This window comes from Pelodiscus sinensis, chromosome 1, assembly GCF_052426305.1.
Source record: "Pelodiscus sinensis isolate ZL-2025 chromosome 1, ASM5242630v1, whole genome shotgun sequence".
Taxonomy (NCBI): domain Eukaryota; kingdom Metazoa; phylum Chordata; order Testudines; family Trionychidae; genus Pelodiscus; species Pelodiscus sinensis.
In genome coordinates, this window is record NC_143052.1 from 155,696,040 (window position 1) to 155,715,470 (window position 19,431).

General features: G+C 41.3%; 2 protein-coding genes across 3 annotated transcripts in view; one reads left to right on the forward strand and one right to left on the reverse strand.

Annotated features, from left to right (window-relative positions):
- The window catches only part of FILIP1L (filamin A interacting protein 1 like), a 297,957-nt gene extending 287,514 nt beyond the window's left edge, over nucleotides 1-10,443 (forward strand). Inside the window, exon 7 of the mRNA XM_075914071.2 lies at nucleotides 9,005-10,443. Within this exon, the coding sequence (XP_075770186.2) occupies nucleotides 9,005-9,193 (189 nt within the window). The 3' untranslated portion in view covers nucleotides 9,194-10,443. The remainder of the gene's footprint in view (nucleotides 1-9,004) is intronic.
- The window catches only part of CMSS1 (cms1 ribosomal small subunit homolog), a 356,232-nt gene that overhangs the window by 332,481 nt on the left and 4,320 nt on the right, over nucleotides 1-19,431 (reverse strand). The window lies entirely within an intron of this gene.

Here is a 19,431-nt window from a genome sequence, read left to right on the forward strand (position 1 = left end):
AGGTAGATCAGATCCACTGCATTTCCTTTATCTAAAAAATCTGTTACTTTCTCAAAAAAGGAGATCGGGTTGGTTTGGCACGATCTACCTTTTGTAAAACCATGTTGTAATTTGTCCCAATTGCCATTAGCCTCAATGTCTCTAACTACTTTCTCCTTCAAAATTTTTTCCAGGATCTTACATACTACAGATGTCAAACTGACAGGCCTATAGTTACCCGGGTCGCTTTTTTTCCCTTTCTTAAAAATCGGAACTATATTAGCAATTCTCCAGTCAAATGGTACAACCCCTGAGTTTAGAGATTTATTAAAAAATTTTGCTAATGGACTTGCAAGTTCATGTGCCAGTTCCTTTAATATTCTTGGATGAATATTATCTGGGCCCCCCGATTTACTCCCATTAAGCTGTTCAAGTTTGGCTTTTACCTCGGATATGGTAATATCTACCTCCTTATCTTTAGCCCCATTTGTTAACTTACCATTATCCCTAAGCTCTTCATTAGCCTCATTAAAGACTGAAGCAAAGTATTTGTTCAAATATTGGGCCATTCCTAGATTATCCTTAACCTCCACTCTATCCTTAGTAATTAGCGGTCCTACTTCTTTTTTTGTTTTTTTCCTATTTATATGGCTATAAAACCTTTTACTTTTGGTTATAATTCCCTTTGCAAGGTCCAACTCTACCTGACTTTTAGCCTGTCTCACTTTATCCCTACATGCTCTAACCTCAATAAGGTAGCTTTCTTTACTGATCCCTCCCATTTTCCACTCCTTATATGCTTTCTGCTTTTTCTTAGTCACCTCTCTGAGATGCTTGCTCATCCAGCTTGGTCTAACACACCTGCCTATACATTTTTTCCCTTTTCTAGGGATACAGGCTTCTGACAGCTTCTGCAACTTTAACTTAAAATAATTCCAGGCCTCCTCCACTTTAAGATCCATAATTTCTTTAGTCCAATCAACTTCCCTAACTAATTTCCTTAATTTACTAAAGTTAGCCCTTTTGAAATCAAAAACCCTAGTCTCAGATTTATTTTTGTTTATCCTTCCATTTAATTTAAACTAAATTAGCTCATGATCACTCGAGCCAAGGTTGTCTCCTACAACCATTTCATCTATGAGGTCCTCGCTACTCACCAAAACCAAATCTAAAATAGCATCCCCCCTTGTTGGTTCAGCAACTACTTGATGAAGGAATTCATCAGCTATCACATCTAGGAAAATCTGAGCCCTATTATTATTACTAGCACTTGTTCTCCAGTCTATATCTGGAAAGTTGAAATCTCCCATGATTACACAGTTTCCATGAGTATTTACTTCATTAAAAACATTAAAGAGGTCTCTATCCATACCCAGATTGGATTCTGGTGGTCTATAACACACCCCAAGCACTATCCCAGGGGAGGATCTGTTAGTTTTCTTCCCCAATGTGATTTTTGCCCAAACAGACTCTGTCTTCTCCATTCCATCACTTTTTATTTCTTTACAATGTACCTCATCTTTGATATACAATGCGACTCCACCACCTTTTCCCTTATTTCTGTCTTTCCTAAACAGCACATACCCTTCAATACCTGTACTCCAGTCATGCCTAGTATTCCACCATGTTTCTGTTATTCCTACAATATCTGGTTTCACTTCCTGGACCAATAGCTCTAGTTCCTCCTTTTAGTTACCTAGGCTCCTCGCATTGGTGTACAAACATCTTAATTTTTGCTGTTTGGCCTCATTCACATTCTTTACCCAATTTGGCACAGATGTTATACCTCCAATATGACCTATTGGACTAGTATCCACCCCACCCTTCCTCATGTTCATTCTCCCACCCCCAGCTATATCCTTTCTTACTTCGTTTTCCTCCCTCTCAGTGTTAAAATCTGGCGTAGAGATTACCTGGGCATCTCCCAACCGTCTCCCCCAAATTCCTAGTTTAAAGCTCTCTTAATAAGTTGAGCCAGCCTCCATCCTAGAAGTCTATTTCCCTCCCCCTACTTAGATGAAGTCCATCTCTAGAGAACAGTCCTCTGTCCATAAATGCCTCCCAGTGACCATACATCCCAAAGCCCTCCTTATAGCACCACTGCCTAAGCCATCTATTGATCATCATAATCCTGTCACATCTTAGTTGCCCTTCTCTAGGAACAGGAAGAATCCCACTAAAGATCACCTGAGCCTCACTTTCCTTAAGCATCCTTCCCAGCCTAGCATAGTCTCCCTTAATTAGTTCCAGCGAGAATCTAGCCGTATCATTTGTTCCTACATGAAGGATGATCAATGGATTCCTTCCTGCTCCCTTAATAATTCTCTTCAACCTCAGTTCCACATCTCGTTTCTTAGCACCTGGCAGACAGCACACCCTTCTATTCTCTGGATCAGCTCTGGTTACAGGCCTATCTATTTTTCTCAATAAGGAGTCCCCAATCACATAGACCTGCCTTTTCCTAGCGACAGTGAAATTCTTTGGTCTATCTCTAGCTTCCTCTGGCTGCAAGTCCTTGCCATTCCTATTTTCCCTTGTAATCCTAATGCTCATTATTGGTGTTGTCTCCATTGAGTCTTCCCCTTTATCTATGGGACTAGCCACTCTTCTCTTCTTCCTTACCCTTCCATCTTCATTATCTACCTGGTGTACCCCTTCTTCATTTTCCAGCTCCACATACCTGTTCTTGAGCTCTATTTTTCCTTCACTGATCCATCTTTTCCTCTGCCTGGTCCTCTGAGTCACATGCTTCCACTGTCCATTTTCTTCACCCAGCAGTCCCCCCTCTGAGGCCCTTGATCCTGGTTCCATCTGCATATCTAAGCTTTCCCCTTCAGCCACGTCATGCCTTTGCCCCATCATCTGCTCAAACCCCCTTCTAAACTCGACCAGAGTTTCCACCTGCATCTCCAGTCCTCGGATCTTTTCTTCCATCAGCTCTATCAGGTGGCACTTCATGCAAACAAAACTCCTTTCAGGTACCCCCTCCATCATGTACATACCACAGCTACCACATCCAATCATCCTCCTTGTGTTCTCTACTACTTGGGCCATGGCCACTAATGCCTCTGTGTTTTATCTACTTTCTCACCAAAATCCTATTAGTCCGGTGAACACAAAAACAAACCAAAACACCCTCTCTACAGCAAAAATAAACTCCAAACAAATCCCACAATCCCAACTCCCACTCAAACTCCCCTGTTTACAGCTCTGTTTGCTTGGCTCCTGTGCCGCTGCAGCTATCTGTGTTAAGACAAGCCTGAAGAGAAGATGTTGGTAGCTACGGCTTTTGAAAGGGACTCAGGCTTCTATACCCAACTCTGCTCGACTCCCTTTGTGACCTCTCTCTGTAACTCAGATGCTCACCATCAAAATAGAGTTATTAAGACTTGCCTTTTTTAATAAGGTGCTCAGATATTGTGGAGGTGAGCTGCACAGAAAAGTCTATAAAATATCTTTATGTGCTAGGCTTCCTCTATGTAGCTGGGCTTTTGACAAGGATCATGCCACATGCGTAGACACTGCATTTACTTTCAGTATGGGTTTCCCTTCTGAATAGCACAAGTTTATGAAATTAAGCAGGTCTATCCTGTCCCTCCCAACACACACACACACACACAAAAAGTGAAACACTCTACAATAAAAATCAAAATAACTTAGGGACATCATATGCATTGTAAAGCAAAAATCAACACCACAAGTTATTACAATTAACTCCTTCCCAATCTTTTCCTCTTCCAATTTAAACAGTAACAGCTAAAAATGGTAAAATCCAAGAATATTTTGTTCCACAGCATGAGCTGTCCACTATATGCAGAATTATAGGGTTAGAATTCTCCAGTGATCCAACTGGCTCAACAATCATGGTACTTGATAATATGGTAATAGTGAGCCATTCATTCTGCTACAGTTAAGGACCTGTCAGCATTTCTACAGACACACCAATTTCTAAGGCGTTTACAATTCAACCATAAAAACATGCTTCAGTTTAAAACTTGGCATGCAGGCCTGAATACTCAGGAGTATTTCTTTTCTTTTTTTTTCTTTTTATCTCTGTATACAATTCAAAGTTAATTTGTTTTTTTTAAAGCCACTGTCAGAATTTTTTTAATTTCTCCCACAAGTTTTGAAATGCTTATGTACACTTTCAGTATAAAAGCAGCCATCATACAGTGAAAATGGCTTTATTGACATATTTTTCCCCTGTACTAATTGTAACAAAGACATTGTAATCACAAATCAATAATGACATGCACAGACTTAAAAAGACCAGCCTGTCTTATCTGTGTTCAAAAGGTACTTTATAGCACAAGTAGTCCCATCACAATGGGTATCACAGTCTCACAAAAAGCACTTTACAAAGCATTTTACAAAGAAGGAAAAGTATCATTAACCCCACTTTACAGATGAGGAAACAAGTGCAGAAAAGTGAAGTGACTTGCCCATAGTCAAAAGTGAGTCAGTGGCATAGCCATAATTAAAACACTGGAGTCTAGATTCTCCATTCTGCAATGTAACCATGCACTCCACTCAGTTACTGTAGTGTTTATTTATGGGCACTGCACAAGTACCTACTCCTCTGCAGCTCCTGCAAGCATCTCTACCGTAATAATTTTCTCTTTATTCAAGTCTCATCTTCAAAATGTCTTCTTCATCCTCAGCTAAGGAGGAACTGCGGGTGCTCCAAACCTCTTAAAAGCCAGACTACTAATTCAGATAACTTTCAGAGTGTATGTAGGCTGCCTAAAGTTGAGCATGAAGTTGGGAATTCTTGGCCTGAAGAGTGTTTTATAGGGTTCCATAAGGCTACAACAGAACATAGTACATTAGCAACTGTCAAAACTAAATACTACATGCAGCAAAATGCAGCATTTGGGACCTTTGCTGCAGAACAGTACAGTGTTTCTAAATAATCACACCCAGAGGAAGGCAGAACAGCTGAAAAGTAAAAACCTTCATTCTGACTTCCTGAAAGATTTCAGAATGAAAACACAAGGGGGGGGGGGGGGAGGAGCGCTAAGTAAAATAGACAGAAACTATTTGACATCTGAAGAGAATGATACTGGTGGGCCCAATTCTGCCATTTCTACTTAGCTCTAACTCACTCCTGAGAAGAACAGCAAGACTGAGCTTCTAATGAGCTCAGGAAGCACATGGAGAAATGTTCTAAAATAAGGGGTAAGCAATCACCACATTTCTTTTTGGCAGTCTCATACAAGTATCTCAAGATGTGAATTTGGTGTTTGCATAACTGGGCTACACAGAGCCATCCCACCTCCAAGGGAAGAGTTTGAGCAGAACAAAAATTAAGAAAGGACTCCCTCTGCTGTTCAAATCTTTCAAACTACTGGAAAGTGCTGAAAGAACCAAACCGAATGTTATCATTCCTCATACATCTTTCTGCAGCCATTATGAAAATGCTTCTAGGAAAGTCATGAGCAGTACATGCTCCCCTTTGCTCTTTAATGAAAGGCATAAATCCCTAAGGCAAGAAACATGCAGCCACACATCATGCTATATTCCACAGAGAAGTCAAAATGAGGGTTTAACAGGGTGAAACTTCTTTAGGTTGATGGAGACAGCCTGATTGCTAGAATAGGTACCTTTTAACATGCCCATCTTGTCCCCACCCCATCTGCTTTTCGTGCCCCTCCCCCACATCAGTACCAAAAAAAAGGTTAGTTTACATTGAACACTTTGAAAACATAAAAAAAGGAGAAAAAAAATCTAACTTGTTAAAATGTCTGATAGTGTTCATTTTAAGTCAGGCCATCATTACAAGTCCTTATCAAAGAAATGCAAATAATAAGTTACAAACATATAGTGAATAGAGATTTTGATGATCAGAGCACAAGCCAATCACTGACTGCCCCAGCATGTTATTCCATAATTGTCCCTTGAAGAATTTCTTACCCCTACCCACTGTCAAAAAAAGAACTCAGGGCTAGCTGAGTCACTGGTCCAATTATGCATGAAAATTTCCACATTACTAGATACTTGCTCTTCTGACTCAGTTTCTATTTCTGATAACTGACAACCACACTGAAAATTAAATTTAAAAAGCAGGAAGACAAAGTCTGGTTATCAAATTACTGTTCACCCTGGTTCTCAGCACCTTGACACTTATTTGCTTGGACAATTAATTTTAATAGTTCATTTCAGTGACTACTGATATTACTGACAAAAATCATTACCATATTTTATGGGGATGTCAACATGTAGATGACTACACAATTAAATGGTATAAAACAAAGATTATCAGTTAATTCTGTAGACTACACACATTTCCCTCCCCCTTGCTGCTTCTATCAAGGGCAGCTGGGGGGGGAGGTGGGAGTCAGTGCCTGGGGAGTTGATAGAAATGCAGCAGTGTGGCGGGTGAGAGGGGCAGGCAGGAGCTGATAAGCTAGCTCTCCTCATGTGCCAGCTCCATGGACCCCCTTGACCTCTCCTCGCTGCCTCCTACAGAAGCAGCAGGAGGAGGGAGCAGGCAGGAGCCACCTTACCCCCGCCACCCACGCTGTTGCTTCTTTCAGAGTGAGTTTTTAAACCGCTCCCCTCACAGACTGGCTCCCACCTCTAATAGAGAGGCAGCAGCACAGGGGGATGGAGGGCTCCCCAGGAGTGGGGTTGGGAGCGCACTGGCTGCTGGCCCTGCCTATGGGATAAGGATATTAAATTTTGATTAAATCAACTAATCAAGTAGTCGATGGAATTTCCATGGCGGCTCTTGTACATTTCAAAGGGAGAGGCACAGCAGCAGGGATTCCTCTGCCTCCCTGCCCCTGCGGAGATGGTGCTGGGGGGAAACCAGCTTTTAAGCCAGCTCCCCCAGCACCAGCTCCTGCTCCCCTTCCTGCCTCTCTCTAATAGAACACTTAAAAAGCAACAAATAGTCTGATAGCACTTAATAGACCAACAAAACATGCAGATGGTATCCTGAGTTTTCATGGGCACAGCCAACTTCTTCAGACGACCAGAGATAGGCAGTGGGGGGAGGGGGGGTGAGTGTGTAAAGTGACTAGTCAAGTGACTACTCAACTATCTAACACGCTTATGCTTATCAGATAGTCATCTAGTTGCTTACATCCCTACTACAGGGACTATCGAATAGTTTTGTAACCACTACATTTTTATGCAGTTACATGTGTATTTAATTATCCCTCTATGAAATAAGGGATCTTTCGGAAAAGGCTTTATTTTCCGAAAGATCAGCGTCTAGACTGGCGCTTTTTTCCAACAAATCTCCATGCGGGGAAAAAAGCGGCAGCCATTTTTATGCTAATGAAGCAGGGGAGATTTAAATCTCCGCTTCATTAGCAATTGTGATACGTCTAATTTACATCCCTTTTACGAAGAACTTGTGGCTTATTACAATCACCCTGTGTAGCAATCAATCATCCCTGACAGAGGCTTATCTAAGCTGCTCTTAACTGAACATTATGTCTGTGTTCCCTCTGTTTTCCCTCTGTTTCCTAAATAAAAATGACACTATTATTCTGAAATCATGCATTTTTCACAGTGGTTTACAAGGCAGTACCTGTACAACAGGGGGCAGATTGATAACTGTCAAATCATTGTCTGGTCATTCATGAAACTGGTTTTCAAAGTCTCTCTGATGTGCAGGGCATCTTGATGTACTCTCCCTCAGGGGCGGTCCATGAGCCTAGGCAAACTAGGCAGTTGCCTAGGGCGCCGCTGGCCCGAGCGCCCCATGATTACATCATGGCCATTGACGGCCGTGCAGGTGGGGGCGCCGATTGCACCTTCTGCCTGGGGTGCCAGCTGCCGCAGCCGGCCTCAAGCTGCTCCTGCTCTCCCTTACTGCCCTGGTGTCTGGCTGCTCTTCATTGTCTACCAAGTGATTTGCCTCAACCTCCCCACCCTGTCAGAATATTTTTCCTCTCACAAATATGCAGCACACTGCAAGCAACAACAACAGGAATATTGATTTCTCTGAGCTCCAACCTAGTCAATATACTTTGCCAGCATGCTTTTAAATGGCCAATGACACATTCTACCACCATTCTGCACTTGCTTATCCTGAAGTTGAACTATTCCTTACTGCTGTCCAGGCTACCTGTGCACGGGTTCACGAGCCATGGGAACAAGGGTTTAGCTGGGTCTCCAAGGATAACTATTGGCATAGTCTCCAAAGGGTAATTTTCTGGTCTGCGAAGAAAGTTCTGTCTTGCAACTTTCTGAAGAGACTGGGGTTTCTACAGATGCACGCATTATGCACCTTTCCCAACCACCCCATCTGGATGTCAGTGAAACAGCCAGTGTGATCCAACACCATTGATAAGTACCCCTTGTGGTTTATGTATGCTTTGTCAAGGTGGTCTGTGGCCAAAATGGGGATGTGTGTTCCATCGCCTCACCACAGTTAGAGAACTGCACTGCGGCAAAGCCATCCACTATGTCCTGCACATTCCCCAGAGTCACTATCCTTCCTAGCAGAAGAGCATGAATTGCCTTGGTTACTTAGATCAGAGCAGTCCTCATTGTGGATTTACCCACTCCAAACTGATTCCTGACTGGTAGCAGTCTAGAGTTGAAAGCTTCCACAGGGAAATCTTTGCTAACAGGGCAGCTCCAGCTCTTTTTAGTCTTCTCCTGTAAACTTTCACCGGGGTTTTATAGCTGGATATATGAGAGAGAGAGAGAGAGAGAGGCAGAAAGAGTTTAACACTAAGAAGGTGCCCAGAACCTATTTGTGTAACTGCAAAACCACATAAATTTTTCTAGTCTTTGCTGCATGCAAAGTCATGAAGCTTGCAAGAATCCTCAAAAAGTAATGGAACACTCATTTTTCCCCCATCATTTTCACATTCAAAAACTAACATTATGTCACATGCTTCATGGTATCTTCAAAAAAAACCAGAAAAATAAGGAAAGCTACACTGGCAACAGTTGTTAATCAGATCAATGTATTTGTTATTTCTGAAAAGCTGAGAAAAAGCACTAAAGACCTGTACAAACCACCTACCCTAACTGCTTACATTTTCTCTTGGTTTATTTCAAGATTGCTGATGTTTTCCATCGTACAATTCCTACTCGGATCCCCAAACCAAAGTCCACGAGCTTGACTAAATTACCTGTGAAAACACCTACTGGACATCTCAATAAACCACTTCAGGAAAGCAAAGTTGGAAAGCTACACATCATGAGAACTGTATCTAACACTTACCTTCAAAATGGAGGGAAAAGGTAAACTCCTTTCTGGAATATCAAGGAGTAAAATATATTTTTTGAGTAATATGAATCACTGCAGCAAATACTTCTAAAGGCTGTTTCAGAACCAAAAAAAAAATAGATAATGTTTCCACAAGTAGTGAGATAACACTGGTCTGTAAAAAAGAATGCAACAGTCACGTAAGAACATCAAGACTTCAGTAACACTGTCTGGACCAAACTCTGCTCTCCCTGCTCCAGTGTAAATTTGGATTTATACCAGGTTAAATGACTGAATCTGACTCTAAACATGAAGTGGCAAATTAAATTACAAATGAATTTTTATTATAAACCAAAATTTGACCTAAAACCTCTGCAACTAATAACCGCAATTTTAACTTTACCTTAATAGGATTATAACAATGTATTACGGTCATAATGATAAGTTATCATACAAGGATTTTGTTTTCAGTTGGTCTTATATTTGTGTTTCAATGTGGATATTTTTATGTTAAAATTTAAATGAGATGAGTTCACGACTGGAAACTATCCTGATATGAAAGAACATAAAGAAAGAGTAAAAGGCCAACTTGAATGTGCAAGGAGCTCTTTAAATAAACCGAAAAGTAAAGGGGAATCCTACAAAAAGTGGTAATATAGGTGAATGACTACAAAAGACTAGCACAAACATGAAGGGACAAAATCAGAAAGGCAAAGGCACAAAATGAGTTACATTTAGCAAGGACCATAAAAGGCAATTAGAAATTATTTTATACATAGATTAGGAGTCAGAGAAAGACTAAAGAAAAATGCAGATACTCAGCTTTTGGAGTGTAGTGTAGTAGGAAAGAGAACTAATAACTGACAATATCAAGACAACTAAGCTGCTTAATGCTTATTTTGTTTCAGTCTTTACTAAAAAGATTAATTGTGAACAGATGCTTAACACAATAAATATTAATAACTAGCTGGAGTTACCCAGCATTGCTCGGGAAGCCGGAGGAACAAAATGTAGAAAAACAGTAGTCCATTATCTTTTTTTGAATGGTAGAAAAGTTGCACTGATTTCTATAGGGATTAAAATATAGATCCACGTCATCCCCAGAAATGGGAGGGGGGTGAGACCCTGGGTAGAAAGGAGGTTACACACAGGAGAAGTGCCCCAGTTTGCGCCCGGAACTGGAGGTGCCACGGGGGGGCAGGGCGGAAGCCTGAGCCGTTCTGTGTGTGGGGAGTCAGGGAACTGCATGTCAGGGTGAGGGGAAAGGGGGAAAGAGTCGTTTATGTAACTTCACAGGCGGGAGGGGGCAAGTCCCAGATGGCGCTGAGGGCTGCAGGCAGTGGGCACAGGACCTACAGTGAGTGGAGTGGCCCCTCCAGCGCAGTACGACGGGTTGCTTTTTGATTTTTACAGCTTGAGCTCGGGCCTGATTGGGTCCAAAAGTACCTTAAAACCTTCTCCTGGAGGAAAGGTTATCCCATGCAAAGTTTGGTTGCAGTAGCTCTTATAGCGTCCAAGGGTATGGCTACACTAGCCACCCTAGTTCGAACGAAGGTGGCTAATGTAGTCATTCGAACTTGCAAATGAAGCCCTCATTGCAGGAGGAGTAATGGTAGTTTGAATTAAGAGTGTTAATTCAAACTATCTAGTCCGTGCCGCGTTTAGCCGCGGGCAGGTAGTTCGAGCTACCAGGCATTTAAAAATGGCGGCACCCGGGAACATGCAAATGAAGCCCAGGATATTTAAATCCCAGGCTTCATTTGCAAGTTCGAATGACTACATTAGCCACCCTAGTTCGAACTAGGGTGGCTAGTCTAGCCATACCCCAAGTTATTAGTGCACAAACATACATACATTCTCCTTTATATATTAGAAGATGGAGAAGTAACAGAACAAGTTACAAAATATTAGGTAAGTTAGATGCATTAAGTTGGCAGGGCCTGATGACTTTCACCTAGGACACTTAAAAAACAAACAACTAGCAATTATCTTCGAGAATCTTTGGAAGACAGGTGACTCCCAGAGGAATGTAAAATGGCAAACATAGTATCTATCTTTTAAAAAGGGAACAGAGGACAATCGAATTGTAGACCTGACAGCCTAATGTTGATGCCTAGACAGATACTGGAACAAATTACTAAATCCATTTGTAGCGAGAGGATAATAGCGTGACAAAGAATAACCAATGAGAACAAATCATACCAAATCAAACCAATTTTCTTCTTTGGGAGGATTCCTGACCTACTGCTTGGGGTGAGAAGCAGTAGACATGATACATCTTGAGTTTAGTAAGACTTAACACGTGACACTTTCATAAGCAGACTAGGGAAATGTCATCTAGATGAAAGTACTAAAAGGTTGTTGCACAACTGTCTGAAAGATTATTCAAAGAACAGTTATCAGTAGATTGCTGTCAAACAGGAAGCATGTATCTAATGGAGTCCCACAGATGTCTACAGTAGTCAATATTTAAATTAATGAGTTGGATAATAGAATGAAAAGTATGCTTATAAAATTTGCAGATGATACCAAGCTGGGAGGGGTTGCAAGCATTTTGGAGGACATAATAGAATTCAAAATGACCTTGACAAATTGGAGAATTGATCTGAAACAAACAAGATGAAACTAAATAAAGACAAGGGTAAAGTACTACATTTTGGAAGGGGAAAAAAAAAAAAATCAAACGTATGACTACCAAATGGGGAAGAACAGTTATGTGGCTTAAAAGGATCTAGAGGTTATAGTGGATCACAAGTTGAACGGGTCAACAATGTGATTCAGTTGGAAAAAATTGCTAATATTCTGGAGTATATTAACAAAAGTGTTGTATTTAAGACACGAGAAAAAATGTTCCTCTCTGCTCAGTACCAGTGAGGCTTCAGCTGGAGTTCTGGTCCAGTTTTGGGTGCCACACTTCAAGCTCTGGGTAAATAGGAGAGTGCCAAAGAAAGCAACAACAATAATCCAATATTTAGAAAGCCTAAGCTATGAGGAAAGGTTAAAAAACCCTGGTCTTAAGAAGAAGGCTAAGGGGGAGGACCTAATAACAGTTAAAGTTGTTATAGAGAGGACAGTAATAATTTGTTCTCCATGATCACTGAAGGCTGGCAAAGAAAGAAACTATGGAGGAAAATAAAGGCATTTTTCTATTGCACAATAAAGTTTTAAAGCTGTATTAAGCTTTTGAAAAGAAAACCATTGCGTTTTGTTCAGATTTACAAACAATCTCCATTGTTTGTAACTCTGAAGTTTTACAGTATAAGGATAAACAAGTCCTCTGAACCTCTTTCAGTACAAGGAATCCTGTATCACCACAAAAAACTAACAATTGAACTACAATTCATATGCATGTGTGACACCACCAGAATGGGGCTGAATAGGGACTGGGAATGGCTCTTTCCATACAATAAAAACAACACATGGTCTGGTGGCGTTTTATAGACTAACGAAACATGTAGATGGTATCATGAGCTTTCGTGGGCACAGCCCACTTCTTCAGATGACCGGAGTTATGAGTTGGGGAAATTAAAACTCGAAATAAATAGGAGAGGGGAAGGGGAAGGGTAAGAGAAAGAAAAAAAAGAAGGGGGGTGGGAGACAGAGCATCATTAAGTATCTGGAGAATGGGTACTTAAACCTAAACTGATAAAAAATCGAAGTCAATAGATACATTACTAAAACAGGAAGGATACCACTCAGGGAGCTGTTAGCACCTTCAGTGATTAAGTAGGTAGAGTCCCCACCAGCACATATCAGTATTTCAGTTTTAGAAATGCTCTATAAAGATCCTGTAGGTTACTGTCTCTGTCTGTGGCGTCGGAGCAAATCTGGTTGTATCGTAGGTCTTGGCTGTATACAATCGACTGAAAAATGTGTCTTATGTTACAATATGCCAACATCTTTATGGCTGACCTTGAAAAATGTTTCCTCAGCTCTCGCCCCCTAACACCCGTACTTTACTTATGCTACATTGATCCACGGTGAAGAGACTCTTGAAGACTTCCACAAGGATTTCAACAACTTCCACCTTACTATCAACCTCAGCATGGACCAGTCCACAAGGGAAATCCACTTCCTGGACACTACAGTACAGTTAAATAATGGACACATTTCTACCACCCTTTATAAGAAACGTACCAACCGCTACACTTATCTTCATGCTTCCAGCTTCCGTCCCAGACACATTTTTCAGTCTATTGTATACAGCTAAGTCCTATGATACAACAGGATTTGCTCCGACCCCACAAACAGAGACGTTCACCTTCAGGATCTTTACAGAGCATTCCTAAAATGGAAATACCCAGCTGGGGACGTGAAAAAACAAATTGACAGAGCCAAAAAAATACCCAGACATGAACTACTTCAAGACAGACTCAAAAGAGAAAACAACAGAACTCCTCTTGTTGTTGTCTACAGTCCACAACTCAGACCCCTCCAACACATTATACACAATGTCCAACCCATCTTGGAAAATGATCCCTCACTCTCAGAGGCCTTAGGAGAAAAACCTATTCTTGCTTACAGACAACCCCCAACCATGCCACACCACCACATAATAAACCTCCAGGAATCCAGCCCTGCAACCAAAAAAGATGCCTACTCTGCCCACATATCTACACTGGCGAATTCATCACTGGAGCAAACAACATAAGCCACAAAATCAAAGGGTCATTTGACTGTACATCCAGTAATTTGATCTATGCCATCAAATGCCTGCAGTGCCCCCACTGCTCTATATCTATATCTATATAGGACAAACTTTCTCTTCAAGAAAGCATCAATGGACACAAATCGGATATACCTAAAGGGAACATAAAGAAGCCTGTTGGTGAGCATTTCAGCTTGCCTAACTACAGTCTGACAGACCTGCAAGTAGCTGTCTTGTCACAAACCAGCTCTACAAGCCAAATACACAGAGAAGTCCTGGAATTCCAGTTCATCCACAAATTCAATTCACATGCTAATGGACTCAATCGTGATATGGGCTGGTGGGGACTCTACCTAGTTAATAATCACTGATGTGCTAACAGCTCCCTGAGTGGTATCCTTCCTGCTTTAGGAATCTATCTATTGACCTGCTTAGGTTTAAGTACCCATTTTCCAAATACTTAATGATGCTCTGTCTCCTGCCCCCCTTCCTTTTTTCTTACTCTCCCCCTTCCCTTCCCCTCTCCTATTTGTTTCAAGTTTTCATATCCAGGGCTCAACAATTAGGGCAATCTACTCACCCATGGCGAGTAGATTTTAGCCCGGCATGGTGCTGCAGCGCAGTCTGTGCATGCGCAGCATGCCAAACTACACGGCTGGCGAGCAGGGCTTGCTGCCGCTTGTCAAGCCCTTTTCATATCCCCAACTCATAATTCTGGTCATCTGAAGAAGTGGGCTGTGCCCACGTAAGCTCATGATACCATCTACATGTTTCATTAGCCTATAAAATGCTACCAGACCACCTCTTGTTCTTTTTCTGTAACAGACTAACTCAGCTACCCCCGAAGCTCCATACAATAAGTACATTTCCACTTTAGGTAGTCCCACCTTCTTATCCACATCTACCGTGATTGAATTAGTTCTGACCTAGCACTCCCATCACTGGATCTCTATTATCTGTTTCTTTTTCTTTCACTTCACCCATCTGACAAAATGAGTTGCAACTCTCAAAAGCTTATGTCATAATAAAGTTGTTAGTCTTTAAGGTGCCACTGAACTCCTTGCTGTTTCTGCTGAAAGACTAATGTGGCTACCTCTCTGAAAGAGGTTACCTAACAAGGTTGTGGAACGCCCTTCAAGTGGTTTTTAACAAGAGGTTAGACAAACATCTGACAGAGATTGTCTAGATATTTTTCCTCCAGACTCAGCGCAGGTACGGATGCACTATATGACCTCCCCAGGTCCCTTCCAGACTAATGTATATGATTCCATGAATGGAGGAATAAATTTAGCTTGCCATTGATTAAATAAGCTTAAATTAATGCAGAGCTTTAGATTGTGCACACCATTAATTTTTTAAAACGTAATCTGAAAGGGGTTGAGTTCCCTAATGTATTAGTTAACTAATGTGATGTAATTACACTTGTTTGTGAGCAAACACTACCTTATGAAAACATATGCAAGAATTATGATCTCCTTTTTTTTATTAGCTGTATTAATCTTTGCAGGTATTATAGTATATAGATCTCAGTTTATGCATGCTGTCTACTGAAGCAGAGTTGAAGTTGTGGTTATTTAATTAAAATTAACATAGAATTGCAATCTTAAGGTCAGTCTACACAACAACTTAGGTCGACATATTCAGCATATTTGTAATGAGCTTGTCTACATTACGCAGTCCCTCCTATTGATCTAAAGGGCTGTTAAAATCAATCCCGCTACTCTACCAGTGAGTGGAATAAAACCTGAAGTGACACTCATGCATCAAATTAAGGGCATTGAATGTAATTTGGAGTTACTGGCTTCCAGGTGATGAACTAGAGTGCTCCAGTGTGAATACTCAGGCAAGTACTTTTAACCCGAATGCTCTTTAGCCAGGTTCAGGACTGTTCTGCTTCATGCAAAACCATCATCTTGGCACCCAACCAACACTATGTATTAATTTTGTAGCTAGAAATGTAAATTACTTTAATCAAAGATATTAAGGCAACAATAGGCAATCTAGGCTAGTGAGCAACCTGCCTAATTGGTCCTCCATCTCGGTAACCTGCACGATTGTCATAACCAAGATGGCCTCCTGGAATAGGGTAGTTTTGCTAACTGCTCTTGCATACCTAGCATTTGTGGCAAATGAACTGTAGCAGCGCTTTGATTGGACGCAGAGGGAGTACATGGCTCTCACAGTCTATGTGTGTAAATAATCACACACCTCACTTCACATGCCCTTGCTTTACGTGCATATCATTTCAGTAATACCACTAGTCAACCAATGATGCGACTAGTTGGTTCCCCACCCTTGCTCCTTCTATCAGAGAGAGGCAGCAAGTGGGGAAGCAGGAGCTGGTGCTGGGGGTAGCCAGTTTAAAGCCTCCCCTGCCATCCCTCTTCCCCACTGCACCATGGAGATGGTGCTGAGGGGAACCGGCTTTTAAGCCTGCTCTCCCCCAGCATCAGCTCCTGCTCTCCACCTTGCTGCCTTTGAAGTAGATGCAACAAGGAGGGGAGGGCGAGGAATCGAGTAGTCAACTACTCTTTTACGTGCCTATTACAGAACTATGGGCTTGCTGCAGAAATTACTGGGTAAAGTTCTTCAGACTAAATGATCATAACGGTCCCTTCTAAGCTTAAAAATCATTTAATAATTAATCACACACAAATAGCATATACATCCACATCACCAGAAAGTGAGAACTATTAGCAAAGTATTAATTTTTCTTTATTCTACAATAGTTGTGATGATATAAATATGAAAGAGGAGTTGACATAAAACATTCTAATGGTATTGCAAAACAATACACAAAGGATTACTTACTCCCATTCACATGCTAGGATATTATGTTTTGTTTTCATCTCCATTGGGTGAATTTGAAAATCTGTTTCACACACTTTGCTTTTCATGATTGTTTCTCCTAATTTTAAATGTTGCTAAGATAAGGAACACACTCCGGGGTAGGTTGACAGAAAATGTATTGATTAGCAAAAGAAGCTTAATCCATTGGTTAGTATATATTTTGTGCACTCAAATTGGTCTGAATTGTCCTGTCAAAAAAGTATGCTGTTTTTCTAATTGTGAAGCCTAAATATTATTCTGATAAACACCTACTGCTTTAGGAAAAACACTTTTCAAAATACTGAACAAATAAAGTTTGACAAGAAAATAGTATTTTATTTTTTTAATCCCAAAATTGGCAGAATATTTTAAATGTATGCATCTCACATTGTAAATAAATGGATTAAAATAATGGAAAATTCTGTGACAGCTTCTTAATGTACTGGTCACTTGCGTCAAACTTAGTGCTTTAAATTCAATTTGCTAGAGTGAACTTTGCTTCAGTAATTATCGTAACAGATTGTTACTGTGTGGCTACGTCTACATTGCACTCTGTTGAGCAAGAACATATGCAAATGAGGTGCAGCGATGAATATCGCCATGCCTCATTTGCATACTTAACGAGCCGCCATTTTTGTGCAAGGGGCTTTTGTGCAAAAAAGAGCCATCTACATGGCTCTTTCTTGCACAAAACCCCCCTCTTGTGCAAGAGCCGTTCTGCCTGAAAATAAGCATCAGAATGGATCTTGCTCAAGAGGGGGTTTTTGCGCAAGAAGAAGTTGTGTAGACTGCTCCTTCTTGCACAAAACGGTGGCTCATTAAGTATGCAAATGAGGCGTGGCGATATTCATCGCCACGCCTCATTTGCATATGTTCTTGCTCAAGAGAGTGCAATGTAGATGTAGCCTGTGTGTTCTAGATTGGGGTTGGCAATAAGAGGCTGATAGGACAGAGGCAATTCACCAGGGTTATGCTTCACCAGGGTTATGCTTTATTTACCTGTGTGTTCACAGGTAAGGTGGCTCACAGGTCCCATTGGCCGTGGTTCACCATTTCCAGACAATGAGAGCTGTGCGGAGTGGCATGGGCTGGGTCACTGTTTCCTGCAGGTCCCAATGGCTGGGAACAGTGAACCACAGTCAACAGGAACTTCAAGCAGCTGTACCTGCACATGCTCAGGTAAATAAAGCATCAGGTGGCCCACAAGAGGCTAACCCTAGAAAACAGCATCTGGTCGAGGGGCCCCTTATTGCCCATGCCTGTTCTAGATAAACCGAGTAATATTTATATTTATGTGTTTATACTTGGCAGGTTTAAAAATTTTATGTCAAGGTCCTATCTTCAGGATAATTGATGACAAACTCAACATAAATGGAACTAAGATAGATAATGCAACTATATACAACATGCCAATTTGCTCACTGCAAGTTGTTACCACTTAACATTGCTGGGCTCTGATTAAGTGAAATTGATTAGGCCAGACCCAACAGGACTTGCACAACCTAAAAAGCTGAACTGTGGTTAGTGCTCACAGCCCTTTTCACAAGCCTGCAAATTCACCATATTGCATTTCAGAGCATTTTGTGTTTCATTTTTGCTGCTTGCTTCCAACATAAAACTCAACATCACAAGTGTAAAAATTCTAGGGAACTAGGTAGCCTAGGGAACTGGGGTTCAGAGCTTGTCACCTCAAACTTGCTGGTTCAAATCCACCATCTGCTGACAGTGGCCAAATGCTATTCCCACCTGGCAACTGACTAATGGAATGCATGAAACTGGTTGATGATGGCTGCACAGTTACTAGCAGAAAGCTAACCAGTGCTTTAATATTGACATCAGACAACACCATTAGCTGGCACGTTCAAAAGACAGGCCAAGGAACACAAATAAATATATTTCATTTATGTAGAGCTTTTCATTCAAAAATCCTAAAGCACTTTACAAAGTGGATAAATATCAGTAACTCCATTTTGCAGACTGGGAAGCTGAAACAAAGACAGTCTAAGTCAGTGGTTCTCAAACTTTTTGGGCTCCGGAGCCCTTTACATGCGTAAAAATTTATGCAGCACCCCAGCGGTCCACTGATTGTACGTGTTGAACGTATCGATGTTTCCAGTTTGTCAACCTCGCAGAGCCCCTGGAGATGTCTCGCGGAGCCTAAGGGGCTCCACGGAGCACAGTTTGAGAAACACTGCCTCCAAACAGCATCATTCTTCCGAGTAGACTTGGAGACTAAATTATCCCCAAAATTTGACATGGTTCACACCAGGTCTGAAATTAGACATGTTGGTAACAAACATTGAGATGTGAAGAGGAAAGGGGAGGAAAGAGGGAGGGAGATTGTGTCCTGGCCAGCTGTTAAGCTGTGCAGCTGTACTGGACCTCCTGATTCTCCGGCAAATCTGATAATCTGGCATCACCTATACCCAAAAGGTGCTGGATTATCAGAAGTCTACTCTACCATGTTTACACCCACACAAAAAACTGCAAGAGTCCACCTCACTTTACCTTACCAAATCTGACCGTGTAATAGTATTCAGTAAATCATGGAGGGCTGACTACAAGACAACTTGAATGTTACTATACATTTTATAACTGAGAGATACAACACAATTGAAAAATAACAGGAGGAGAGCACTGAGTTATGCAATCCATTACAAGTACATGGCCCTGCACCAATACTTCAGAATATAACTATCCACGCATTGGCCCAACATTGGCAATTTATCAAACATCACCCAATTGACTCCAGTTTATACCACACCTCACTCCTATCAGAAAATATTTTATGACATATTCC